General features: G+C 40.3%; 1 protein-coding gene across 2 annotated transcripts; it reads right to left on the bottom strand.

The window, feature by feature from the left end:
• Positions 1-6,248: 6,248 nt before the first annotated feature.
• Positions 6,249-12,496, bottom strand: LOC127451946 (ADP-ribose pyrophosphatase, mitochondrial-like). Of its 2 annotated transcripts, none has more exons than XM_051717032.1 (8): positions 12,267-12,496; positions 11,729-11,959; positions 10,600-10,689; positions 10,399-10,485; positions 9,173-9,284; positions 7,017-7,163; positions 6,852-6,936; positions 6,249-6,763 (listed from the first exon to the last, which is right to left on the bottom strand). In XM_051717032.1, exons 1-8 carry the CDS (start codon positions 12,362-12,364, stop codon positions 6,618-6,620), a joined length of 996 nt encoding a protein of 331 aa, XP_051572992.1. In that variant the 5' UTR covers positions 12,365-12,496; the 3' UTR covers positions 6,249-6,617. The 2 variants fall into 2 exon arrangements, with proteins under 2 accessions (XP_051572992.1, XP_051572991.1); XM_051717031.1 differs by having other exon boundaries at positions 11,729-11,962; positions 12,267-12,492.
• Positions 12,497-14,452: the final 1,956 nt, after the last annotated feature.

Raw genomic sequence — 14,452 nt, 5'->3', positions numbered from 1 at the left:
ATCAGTTATTCTTCTCACACACACTGTTGGTGATGCCTCACCACAGAGCACACCAGACACCTCAGAATATATATCTTCTGCTGCAAGAGATGTTCTGAAAATTATTATGAATCATCTAAAGCATGTTACTTACTCAGCTTCATCAGTGACAGAGTCAACCATATTAGATGGTAGTTCGACCAAAACTGAATCAGCACGTGTGGAGTTCGACAAATTTTGACAAATTCCAAAATATTTGACCGAGTTCACAATCAAATTAAGATGTTTTTCTCTTCAGTTCCACTAATCAGACACAGATGAGGAAAGTCAAGATATTTTCGATCAGTTGATCAGAACACATGCTCTAAAGAAATTATCCACCAGGTAGTATCGTCATTGCAGTCACAAGTATCTCTACATTCCCTGAAATGTAGACTAGCAAATATTTCCCTTGCAGCCTGTGAATTGGTGGACTGTCATCTCCACACTAGATATTGCTTCCACTTGTGCTAGTCCAGATTCTTCTCAATTAGAATATCAATCGTTTCGGAAACGAGAGCATACAACCAACAGTCATTTGAAAGATGCTATCCTATGTGCCACAGTCAGCCAGATGGCAAAAGAGGCCATCATCAAAGCCATAGTTTTTGTCACAACAGAATCTTTTAAAATTGAAGTGTGCACTCAAGAGACTGATTTTCCTGCCACAGAAGAGCCAGTTCTTTCAGCCTCATCAACAACTCTGTCTCCTATTTTATCACCTGAGAGTATTGTTGCCCTAGACATAGTGAATACGATTTGTGAAAGATTTGGAGAGCATATCAGAGTTTATAGAGATACCAGTTACCTGGGAATGCAGCAACACAAACAAACTTGGAGAGCCATTTAAATCTCAGAATGTTATCAATGATGCCAACTGTCAGGTTTGGGGAGTAACGAAATACAAGTAATGGGAATACATATTTAAAATACAAAATACAATGTAACTGTATACCACTACAGTTACAATTTAAATAATTGGTATTTAGAATACAGTTACATTCAAAAAGTATTTTGATTACTGAAGAGTTTACTTTGCATTTTATTGTCATTTGTTTCATTTAATATTTAGTCCTTTCAGATGGAAAAATGTATACATATAAATGATGCGATCCAAATGCATTTGAACAGCGGTGAAACACTTTCTTATGATGTGTTACATTCATACAAGCAGACAGAGAAGTAAGTTTGAAGTAAGTTTGGAGCAGAAGAAATATAAATAAACCTTGTGTAAATTGTCAGCTTTACGCTAAGCTAAAATGCTATTTCTAGCCATTTTACATGCACGTTACCAGGCACGATCATATTATTTTATGAAGAAAATTCTTGTTGGATCATAATTAATTTTTTCTAGTAAGACCTTTGATATTAGGGCAAAAATCATATTCTTGATAATAATTTTTGTATTGTTTTCCTGTAAAAATATCTAAAAATCCTTAAAACAAGATCAATTTGATTTACCTTGTTTTAGAAACAACACTGCATAAGATATTTAGTTTTTTCAGATAATGTATTTTTAACGTGTATTTTGTCTTAATGTACTGGCAGAGCTTTTATAGACAAAACAAGTGAAAAAAAATCTACCAGTACTGAAGAAGTAATCCAAAGTATTTAGAATACGTTACTGACCTTGAGTAATCTAATGGAATACGTTACAAATTAAATTTTACAGCATGTATTCTGTAATCTGTAGTGGAATACATTTCAAAAGTAACCCTCCCAACCCTGCCAACTGTGGCTCAGTTTCTTAGAGGAATACATGCCATTAAAAGCTCTGGCAATTTTTACAACGTTAAGTCCAACATCAATAAATTCTTCTCCCTTGTTTCACCTTTCAGCTATAATGATGACCTGGAAAAATCTGTTGAAATCGCTGATGCAATAACTAATGCTGCTCAAGTATTTTGCAAGTCAACAAAGAGTAAACCGCCACATACAGAATTAAAAGCAAAAGCAGCCCACTTCCTCCAAAAAGGTCACAGTCAAAGTGGCACAAGTGAAACCATAGCAATCACACAAGATGCAATCAGCATTTGTGCAAAAAAAGTTGTTAGCTAGGTCTTATCTGCTATTAAAAAAAGCACTGGATACCAGAGAGTTTTCCCCATCAGGGCTTATGGTGAACAAACTATCCTTTGCAGCCAGTCAGATAGTTGACTCCATACTAGAAGGTATACACGAGGTAAACTACTATGGTTTTCAGGAAATCAAAAGCACTGACAATTCTGATGAGCATTTTTCCATTATTGATGAGAACGATGTAGGCGTGCTCTCAAAACAGCAAAACATCCTTGCAGCAGATAAAGAAGAGCATACTGTAACAAAGTTAGTGATGGGGTGCAAGGAGGAAGTGGGAGACGGCGAATTCAACAAATTGTATTTATTTTATAACCCAAAATTTGCAAAAGGCGCTCTTAGGGTGGCCGGCGGATTCACCAGCTGACATTTACGGCATGCCGCACACCATCTGCGAACATCCCCGTGAATGCCCAGCCAATAGAAATGGGCCATTAGACAGTTCAGTGTCTTTCCCTGCCCTAAGTGACCCGCCATCAGATTATAATGAGCTGTCTGGAATAACATTTCCAGACGGCTCTTCGGTATCAACAACTAGGTTGTATCTTCTTTTGTCTGAGCATCCTGCGTCACTCAATACAACCTGTCATTTATAATAGAAAAGTACGGATATGCAAGTGCAATGTCTGGCTGAAGTCATTGACCATCAATCACTCTCACTTGGTCGAAGGCGTGCCTAAGAGTCTCGTCTTGCTTCTGCTCCAGAGGGAAATCCTCTAAGTGCTGGGTAAGCCGAGACTTCTCCCTCCCTTACGTCATCCTGATGCGGAGCTGACGTAGATGGCCCCGGCTCCGCCTCCCCAGCCAGCGCATCACAAATCCCACACCGAGACGTTCTGTTACAGGACACATCCGCACAAATTTTCCTTAATAAAATGGAAAACGCTGGCCAATTCGTGCCCAAAATTAGCAGATGGGTGAGGCGGGAACTAACCGCAGCCTCTACACTATGCTTTTGTCCCTGAAATTGAATCGTCACAGTCACTACAGGATAATCGTGGATATCCCCATGCACACACCTTACCTTCACCTTGTGACTAGCACCCAAAGCCTTGTCTTGAACCAAGCATTGATGGATGGAGGCTTGGCTGCAACCCGAATCCACCTGGTATGTACCCTCCTTAATATTCACGGGTATGCGGTACATCCCAGTCCAATCAGGGGCGGCCTGCGGTGCATTGGGGACCTGAACCAATGTCCCCACCTCCAACACCGGGCATTGGTTCCGGAAATGCCCGGGCTTCCTGCAGTTCCAACAGTCCGGCCCAGGCTCTATGCCCGCGTCTGTGGCAGCAGGTCCACAAACTTGGGAGTGAAAGCGGAGAGGGGTAGGGGAAACCGGTGGGCAGTGCAGTCCCCGGAGCCGAGGAGCCAGTTTGGGAGGGGGCACTCCCCATTTCCGGGGAGGAGGAACAGGATGGAAAGAAGGGGAAGGAGGGGAGACAAGAGAGAGAGAAGGATCTCGGGGCTCGCCGGCTCCTGAATACACCACCATGTGGTCCTCTGCCAGCTGGATGGCCGTTTGGAGTGATGCCAGGTGGTGGCACTGGACCCACTCCACTGTCCCTCTCGGAAGTCGAGCGATAAACTGCACCAGTACCACCAGGTTGATCACAGCTCCGACAACGCATTGCTCAGCCAGCAACCACCTCGGCAGGCATCCCAGAGCAGCTAGACGAAGGCAAACGGGTGGCCCTGCTCACCAGTGGTAAGCAAGTGGAAATGTTGGCGCTGTTGTTCGGGTGTCCGGCTGACCCATTGCTGGATGGCTTTCCTTAAGTCGGCGTACACCAGGAGGTTCTCCGTTTGTAACTGCTGCGCCGCGAGTTGGGCTTCCCCGGACAACAGTGGTATTAACTGGACCGCCCACTGGGTGCTCGGCCATCTGCAGGCCCCCACCGTCCGCCATCCACTCAAAGAGCTCCAGGAAGGCCTCTGGATCATCTTGGGGGCCCATCTTAACCAGCGGAACATGGGGTGGGGCAGTCGCAGGGTCTGGGGTCGTGGCGGCAGCACCCTCCTGGTGCAACAAGCTCCGGGGCACCTGCCAATCCTCCGCTTGGGCCTGGAGGAGCACAATCAACTGCTGCTCCTGTTTGGTGCGCAGCTTGAGGAGGGCCTGATGTTGTGTCTGGTGGATGCTGGCGAGGGTCTTGAGAGGTGAGGCATCCATGGCGGCATTCTTCCTCCCTTAATTCCCGGGTTTTGGCACCAGTGTCACAAACGATATGATGGGGTGCAAGGAGGAAGCGGGAGCCAGCGAATTAAACTCAAATGGTATTTATTTTATAATACAAAATTTGCTTTTCAACACTTCACTAAATAATCACACTTTTCAGCACACACAGCTCAACACAGTCTCTGGGTGTGTGTGGTAGCTTTCCCTCACTGGCATCTGGCTCGCTCTTAAATCCGTCTCCAACTCTCACTGCAATGACAAACAGCTGTTAGAGACAATCATTGCCAGGTGATGTTCTTTACCGTTCTCATCTCCTGATCTCCTGACCACGCCCCCACTACCACACATACTGATGACACAGTTTTCTACATCTAGAGAATCATTAGTGAAAAAGGCGGATGAGATTTATGGAAGAGAAAATCAGATGTTACCTTCCATGCTAGAAAGGCATTCACCTGGGTGTTACTTTGAACAGCTCCTTTCCAGTGAGAGCCTCTGTTTGTATTCTGCCAATCTCATCCACAAAACACAACATATTTAAAGGAAACAAGTTTTTCTGAACAGATGCTGAAGTCTCCTGCCTACAGAAGTTATTGGGAACAAACTCTCATTACAAATGTTGGCAAGGTTGAAAATCCTGCAGTGTGTGCTAAGGATGTATTTGTTGGTACCTTTGCTAAACATTTAGTGAGGACTCTGTTACAGAATTGCCTGGGGGTATCACCCACATCTTCAGTTCAGATACTGTATCTCAAGAACAAAATCATAACTTACTTACTGACAAGTCCGAGGCTGCAGAGTTTTCCAGCAAAACTTTGCAGCAATTCACTGAGATTTTGACCAACAGTGTTTTGGATGCACTGTCTGTTACATGTGGCACACAAATAGGTTTTAAAGGTAAGATAAGCATAATTATTCAGAAGGAATAATTGCTTACAATATAAAGCACATTAAACAAATATCTAGAGAATGCTACTGACTGGTTAATATACTGTATGTTTGTATTTATGTGTCTTGTCAGCTCCAAATTCTAACAGTAGGCATGCCACATGTGACATGCTGAAAACCCCATTTACAGAGAAGTGAATGCCAGCAAGTAATCAGAGCCACCAAACTCTGAGGTTAGAAGCAACACAATTATTATCCTTTAGTTATATACTCCTATATTAACTGTTTAAGAGAAAACACACATCAAACATGTTTTGTAGAACATTGAAGGCATTCAATGCTTTCATATTGTTCCTGGTGTTCAGACTGATAAACCTCAAGACAAGACCAAAAAGGAGAGCAGGATACTGAAATTCCTCCCTAAGATGCCCAAGACCACACAGATCCCAAAATTCAAGTTAAAGGTTTGCAATATGATTATTTTTCAACAGTAGTTCTAAATGTAGACCCTTTTATGATTACTGTATTGACTGATTAACAATAGTGATTGCTGTAGAGCCTCTAAAATGTGATAGCCAAGAGATACCCAGTACAGACAGTTTATCTACGTTCTTACATGATAAGTGTTGGATAGTAACATATCTGCAGTGTTTTTTATATAGGCCTTCTGTAAATAAGCTTCTGAACAACAAATGTCATATAATTTCCTTAGGATTTGAGGCTTGTAGTTCATCTGTTCCTTCATTAAGTCAAGAAAACACTGTAGTCAACCGCTCACAAGAAGAGGACACTTCTGTGATAACTACACCAGTATTAGAGCCTAGAGGACAACCATTTTTGGCCAGGGCATTGGCTGTGCTCATGTCTTGCCCAACACTTTTACAGTCCAAGACATGAGCATCTAAGTCTTTCTGTTTTACAGATAATTCTTAAGTAGTTTACAAAATATATTACTACTATGTTTCATATACCTTGCTCTAGTTGCTAATATGAGTATATGATGAAAAGTGTTTCAACCACTTTTAAGTAATTGTCCCTAAAATATTAAAACATGGCATAACTGGCAAAAGGCAAAACAACACACAGATAAGTGTTGAAGAGGGTTTATTTTCCTTTGGTTATTACAGAGAAAAGTCATGCATTTTTTGGCAATATTCTTACTCAGGTAGTAGTGTTTAGTTCAGTTGAGTAATAGTAATAATTCTCTATTATTAATAACTGTGTGAAAGTGTACCTTTATTTTCAGTCATCATGCTTTTTATTAGATTTTAAGAAAGTTCACAAATAAATGAGGTTACAATTGTTCTTTTGGAATGCATGTTTTACCAGTGTTGTGCCGAATGGGTTTCACTTCATATTGGGTTTCAATTCTTCACATTATGCTTCTGTCAAACAAGATTTCCCTTCATTTATGACATGACCGAGGACAGAAAGGCACTTTTGAAAACTTTTCCTGCTACCAGTGGGCATTTCTTTCCTTGGCAACTGTCTCCAAGAAATGCGAGTGACTTGCATAAAGGGCCAGGGAGGAGTCAACATCAATCCAACTCACTTGACCTGCATCATCGCCTGCTTGCAATGGAAGCTCACTAACACTATTGCCTAGATGAAAATGATTTAATTATATATCTGGGGTAGAAGAGTATGCTTTATTATTTGTTTTTGGAAATATACTGTTTTTGACAATTACCTGATTCATCATGGAAGTTCACTGCAACTGTCTCCATCCAAGCATTATCTGTGTTTCTTGGATCATCAACATAACCTTTATACACCTATGGAAATAAAATTATGTTTTTTATAGCACTTAAACTACTTTCTCACTTAAACATTCAATAACACAGCACAGTCTCACCCGAAGACCTGATGAGTTGAAAAGCTCAGTGATCCGCTTTTGGATCTCTTTCCTGTCACTTAGAGATGATTGCAGAGAGTTCATTGCCTCTTCTGAGAACTCCCGCTGCAATGTTTGAGAAATGCGCTCTCCAGGGTCCACCATACCCTGAACATAGAATAACAAAGATGATAACCAATACACTAGGCATATAAGTAAGCATATTAATTGAAACAATTAGTGGGATTTTTAACAAGACCTTTAAAGAGTATGAGTAATCTCATAAGAGTTATTTGTCTGTGACTTGGACAACACTAGTCACGCTTTGTATGTTTTAGAGTGCAGCCAGTAAACACAATCAAATAGAAAGTTGTCTTGGCATTCTTTTGTGTTGTTTTGGCATTATTCAGTAGTACACTTTTTTTTAATTTTTTTTATCTCATCACATTCAATTCAGACTGCAAGCTCACAACTCGGACAAAAAAATTATTATTTTTTTTGCCATGGTGCTGTAGATTCAGTTGCGAACTAGAAGGGAAACACTGCTGCTGAACAGAAAACTGCCATAAATTCATTAACATGTCTGGCACTCCAGTTTATACTAGAGGTGTGAATCTTTACTGGCCTCATGATTCGATTCTATTTCGATTCAAAGGGTAACGATTCGATTATAAAACGATTCTCGATTCTTGTCCTTCAATTTCTTTCTTTTTCAGTTTCTTCAAAATTAATTTTTTAATTTCTATTTTTTCACCTTTCAGCTTTTTATTTAACAGCTGTTTTAAAAAATCAGAACGAGTCACATTACATAAACTGGCCTTTTACATTCAGTATGAGCTGTGAACAAAACATGGAACATCCACAAGATTAAATAAATGGTTCTATAGTTTAAATGAGTATCTCAGTTTTTCAGTTTCTTTCTTTAGAACCTTATAAAAAATCTCAATCAAAAAATGATTGGTTCTCCATCAAAATACACTGAATACTATTACTTCAACTGATTATTTATTATTTTTTACATTTTTGTTTAAGCATTGTAAATCATTTAATACTATTTCATTATTATTTCAAATTAATCTATGCCATGCCATTCATTTTAATTTTTTAACCACAACTGGACGTTGCTGATCCAGGATGAGAGATATATCTGCTTCTATGAGAGTGCAGCTGTCAGCTTCTCCTCTCCTCAACTGCATAGGGTGAGAGTAAAGCGGTTTAAATAGCGCAGTTGTTGCTTCAGAAATTTATCAAGCGTCTCATCAGTGGCGAATTTAGGTATGGGCGACATGGGCAGTTGCCCAGGGTGGCATCTTGCGGGGGGCGGCACGAGGCACCCAAACAGCCCCCCCCCAATCTGTTTGCTCTGCGAGTAGAAGATCGCACGACCTTGTCGCAAAAGCTACGATGGATTTCAAACCTTTATCATCAGGTGTGTGCACTGTCCTGACAAGCGAGTGACCGGCAATGACCGGCAATAAAGCAAAAGTGTAAAGTGTAAAGAAAGGCATCGAAAAAAAAAAGAATTAAATGAAAACATCACCAACATCTCCCGAACTGCTGCCTCGTCATTATTTTCTTCTGTGTTTTCATCAGTGCAATAATGGGTACGAGCTCGTCTTTCATGTTGTTTGTTGGCTTGTTATCACGAATGCTATGTGCGTGGGTTTGTGAAAGAATTTCGGGATCGTAGTTTCATTCGGGCACAAATGGTCATGTGTTTGATACAGCTGGTCTGCAAACACTCGTGTTTGTGCACTTGACTTTAGTGTATGCACTTAACTCACATCTTTGTTTCTACATCTGTCTTTGGCATGCGCCACTGCTCTGCCATGATTTAAACTGAATTCAGAATCGATTCTGATTCTTTTGAGAATCGATTCAGAATGGTTTGAGTATGAATTGCGATGCATCGCTGAAACGATTTTTTACCCCACCCCTAGTTTATACTGCCCTAAAACTGAAATGCTGTAACTACGGCAACACTGAAACAGAAAAGATTGTCCAGCCAAATGTGTAATCTAAAATTGTCACAAACTGTGTTCTTTGAATCTGAGCATAATTGAGCTAAGCGCGTCTTTCACAGGACAGATCATTGCCTAAGAGGCACAATTACAGTCTTAACTCAAAAGTTTTAGTGTATTTACTCCGATTAGCTTTTTACATAACAGTATACTCACCCCTGGGATGGCCCATTCTCCACAGTCAATCCTCTTGATGGACACAAACTGAAGCACGGGTAGTTGAGAGTTAGTGTGGTGGACAGGCTGTCCAGCAGAGTCTCTCTTCCACCTGTAGGAGGCCACAGGAAAGATGTTAATTGAATAGTTCACCCACAAATGTGACTTTCTTTCTTCTGCTGAACACAAACAAAAGATTTTTAAGAGAATATCTCAGCTCTGGAGTTTCATACAATGCAAGTGAATAGTGGCCAGAATGTTGAAACTCCAAAAAGCAAATAAAGGCAGCATAAAAGTAAACCATACGACTCCAGTTATCCAATAATCCATGTCTTCAGAAACGATATGATAGGTGTGGGTGAGAAACAGATCACTATTACGTTTTTTTTTTTTTTTTTTACTATAAATTCTCCTCCCCACCCATTAGGTGGCGATCTGCATGAAGAATGCGAATCATCATAAACAAAAGAAGAACTCTTAGAAGAGTAAAAGTGGACATTTAAAGTAAAAAAAAGAATTAAATATTAATCTGTTTCTCACCCACACCTATCAATCCTATATCATACGCTGCCTTTATATGCTTTTTGGAGCTTTAAAGTTCTGGTCACCATTCACTTGCAATGAACGGACCATCAGAGCTGATATAGTTTTCTAAAAATCTTTGTTTGTGTTCAGCAGAAGGAAGAAAGTCATACACATCTGGGATGGCATGAGAGTGAGTAAATCATGAGAGAATTTTCATTTTTGAGTGAACTATCCCTTTAACGCAGTGGTTCTCAACCCTGTTCTTGGAGTCCCCCCAACACTACACATTTTGGATAGCTCCCTAATCAAACACATCTGATTTAACTCATCAGTTTGTTAGTGGAGACTCCAAGACCTGAATTGGGTGTTTCAGAAAAGGGAGATATACAAAATGTAGAGTGTTAGGGGGGCTGCGCCTCCAGGAACAGGGTTGAGAACCACTGCAACGTAATGGGTTTTTGAAGAGAGCTGACAGTGGGAGTGCTTGAAGTATCTAAATCTTGATACACTGCACAACGAATACCTGGCATGCATGACTGCATATGAGACCTTTAAAATGCAGAAAACAATGCATGGAATTAAGTTCATTCACATGGGAGAGTTTGCAGATAAAGGATTACAAAATGGCGGGTAGGTGAAATAAGTGTGAAAGTGGAGCCAGCCAGCTTTACTAGTATGCTTTATGATAAACAATTTAGTACCTGGTAACTATGGGGTCGGCAGCGTGGTTAGGGCCCCATCTGCCCAATAGTCCTCGGCCTTTCAGTCCAGTTCTTCCGTGTGGATTTCTGAGAGTGATTTATAATGAATAAAGACACTAATTAGCAGGAACGATTCCTTAGGTTCTAAATATTATAAATACTCCAATAACTGGGATAACAAACTTTTATTGTTTCACTCACAGTGGACTGCCACTCTGTATAAGATATGGGCCCTCATGGCTCCTCCTGTCGACAGATCCATCCAAAGAATTGAACTGTGGGGAAAATGCCCTTAAGGAAGTGTAAATAGTTTAATCAATTAAACAATTTTATTTTAGAATATTATCATAAGATCAACTATTATTGTTTATTTCTGTTACTTGTTGTGTACATCTAGTGCATTCTTAAATTAGTAAGAAAAAGTGCAATCCAATGTAATACTTTACATCAATTACATTATACTTGGTGTGTTTTTACTTGTTTTATCTCAGTGGTTCTCAACCTTTTTCACTCAAAGGCCCTCCACTGTCCAAGACAATTTTTGAAGCCACAGAATCTAGAAGTGTCAACAGATTAAAATACTTATTACAATTAATTTCATGATTCCAGACGTTTCAGGAACTGTCAGTTCCTTATATGTTGTTTCTATGTTTATATTAGGGCTGTCAATCAATTAAAATTGTTAATCGAATGAAATACATGGTATACCGATTAATAAATGTAATTAATTGCAATTAATCGCATACAAAAATATTTGCTGAAAAAGCCCCTCAAATAGCAATAATTTAATATAGCCCCGTGAAGAAAACAGGTGGTACTCCATGTTTGAGTTGCTTAAATGGAAGAAATATTCCATGTGGTGGTGGCGTAGTGGACTAAAGCACTGAGCTGGTAAGCAGAAGGTTGCTGGTTCTATCCCCACAGCCACCTCCATTGTGTTCTTGAGCAAGGCACTTAACTCCAGGTTGCTCCAGGGGGATTGTCCTTGTAATAAGGACACTGTAAGTCGCTTTGGATAAAAGTGTCTGCCAAATGCATAAATGTAAATATTCCATATTATGGTCCAGGACATAATTAATTGCATACATTTTTTTTTCAACGCTTTATTTTTCATAATTAATTGCACTATTAACACATTAAATCGACAGCCCTAGATTACATGTTTATATGTTGTAGGCCTACATCATGATTTTAACCAATTTAACCTATGAATTTATAATATTTAATTATAACTTATTTTAAATAATTCCAAGACATCTTGAGGCCCCCTAGTGGGTTTTGGCCCCCTGGTTGAGAACCACTGTTTTATCCTATTTTATTTTTTACTCACCCAATATCTGGGTCAGCCCAAACAGGCTTCTGTTGCACAATGTGGGCGGTATAGTTAACAGGGCTGTACTGGGGCCAGTCTGCTTCCCAGTCCACTTTGTCATCAGGGACTGGAAAGCGGCTTGTGTCTGAGCCGGGATATACTGGGCAACGAGCCTTGATGTGCACGGCAGAAGGCATGTAGGCAGATCTGGATGCAGAGAGACCGGGAACGCGGCTAATGCTGTTTTTCCTGCTGAAACAGGTGTCAAGAAACTATTAATTTAAGCAATAAATGGTAATTGCACAAGTCGGTGATTCTTATAAGAAATCTACAACGGAGCGTTCCTGTCACTTTATCACTTTTAAATACACGAAGCTGTCGGGGAAAAAGACAAGGAGTGGGCTGCTACACGAGAAAGTACAAAAAGCATGTACATTAAGAACTGGACAAGCTATTTATCGCGTATACACCTGTCAATCTCACTGTCACTCTGTGTGATCTATCGCAACTACAGCTTCAGAATTGAATCAAATCTTAATTAAATGTATTTACATACCAGGTTCCACTTGTGCCAATGGCGTATGAAGCCCAATAAGACTGATCGCTATAGGCCCTAGGCACCGATGCAACCAAGTTCCTGGAAAGTGCTTTCATTCCAAATGAATACAGGATTCAAAGCTGCAGTAACCAGGAAGCAAGCCAGCGGTATCTGCCCAGCCTTTGCAGTGACGTAATTCATGCGACTTGCTGTTATGCTCATAAACACATGAACTGTGAGAGGTGCTGCATGTTATGATTAGCAGATCTCACTAGTACACGTTTATATCTCTTGACAGTCAGTGTTGGGTAAGTTACTCTAAAAAAAAAAAAGTAATTAATTACTAACTACTAATTACATGGTACAGTGTAATTAGATTACTGTACTTATTACTACACTGCGTGCACAATTATTAGGCAAATTGTATTCCTCTGGATTAATTTTATTGTTGAAGAAACACAATGCTCTCAGTCAATTCAAAATGTTATTAAACCTCAAAGCTGAATGTTTAACAAAGGAAAAGTGAGTTTTGTCTTTCTCAGGGGGATATATAAGTGTGCACAATTAATAGGCAACAATTAATGTGCACAATTATTTTTTTTTATTTATCACACATTTGCAGTGAAATTCTTTTTTTTTTTCCACATATCCCAGCTAAGCTGGGGTCAGAGTGCAGGGTCAGCCATGATATGGTCCCCCTGGAGCAGATAGGCTCAAGGGCCCAACAGTGGCATCTTGGCAGTGCTGGGGCTTGAACCCCCAACCTTCTGATCAGTAACCCAGAGCCTTAACCGCTGAGCCACCACTGCCAATTAGTAAGCTACTAAATTACAAAAAGAATTTCTCCCAACTCAATTGTTTATTCTAAATTTTTAGAGTAAGTGCAATAAGTAAGCAACACAAAATGACAATTAAATAACATTTTTGGCCTTTCAAAAATATTCAGTGACCAGTATAGCCACCCTTCTTTTCAATAACTGCCATGAGCCTTCCATCCATGGAGTCTGTCAGTTTCTTGATCTGTTCACGATCAACTTTCGCTGAAGCAGCAACCACAGCCTCCCAAATGCTGTTCAAAGAGGTGTATTGTCTTCCCTCGCTGTAAATCTCACATTTGAGAATGGCCCACAAGTTCTCAGTAGGATTTAAGTCAGGTGAGGAAGGGGGCCAAGTCATTATTTGGGCATATTTGAGGCCCTTGCTGGCTAGCCAAGCAGTGGAGTACTTGGATGCATGTGATGGAGCATTGTCCTGCATAAAGATCATAGCCTTCTTGAATGCTGAGGACTTCTTCCTGTACCACTGCTTGAAAAAGTACTTTCCAGAAACTGGCAGTAGATTTGGGAGTTGAGTTTCAGTCCATCTTCAACTCAAAAAGGTCCAACTACCTCATCCTTAATGATAGCAGCCCATACCAGTACCCCTCCTCCACCTTGCCGGCGCCTGACTTGAAATGGTGCCCTGTGTCCATTAGTGATCCAGCCATGGGCCCATCCATCTGGTCCATTAAGAGTCACTCTCATTTCATCTGTCCATAAAACCTTTGAAAAATCTTTCTTCAGATATTTCTTTGCCCAATCTTGATGCCTTAACTTGTGAATCTTATTCAGTGGTGGTCGTGTTTCAGCCTTCTTGACCTTGGCCATGTCCCTGAGCACTTGACACCTTGTACTTCTGGACACTCCAGGTAGGTTGCATTTCTGGAATATGGTAGCACTGGAGGATAATGGGTTCACGGTAGCTTCACATTTAATTCTCCTGAAGTCTTTTGCAGTTAATTTGGGCCTTTTCCTCTCCATGCGTTTTCTACGCCCCAGCTGACTATTCGCAACAAAACGTTTGATTGTCCGGTGATCATGCCTCACTAGTTTAGCTATTTCAAGAGTGTTGTATCTGTCTGAAAATTATTTTACAATTTTTGATTTTTCAAATGTCAGTTAAATCTCTTTTTTGGCCCATTTTACCTGATGTAATGAAGCTGCCTAATAATTACGCACACCTTGATATAAGGTGTTAGTCACTTTCGCCACACCCTCCCTCATTACACAAATACATATCACCTGAAAATGATTGAATCCAATAAGCATTCAAGTTTATATGGTTTGGAGTTGGAAAATGTGCATGGAAATAATGATAAGATAAGAATACTCACATGCCTAATTGTGCATGCAGTGTAATTACTTTCTAAAACCCTTATCAACCTC

The sequence above is a fragment of the Myxocyprinus asiaticus genome, chromosome 14, assembly GCF_019703515.2.
Source record: "Myxocyprinus asiaticus isolate MX2 ecotype Aquarium Trade chromosome 14, UBuf_Myxa_2, whole genome shotgun sequence".
NCBI classification, from domain to species: Eukaryota; Metazoa; Chordata; class Actinopteri; order Cypriniformes; family Catostomidae; genus Myxocyprinus; species Myxocyprinus asiaticus.
The sequence above is the reverse complement of the archived record's forward strand: the minus strand, read 5'-3'. Positions and strand labels throughout refer to the sequence as shown.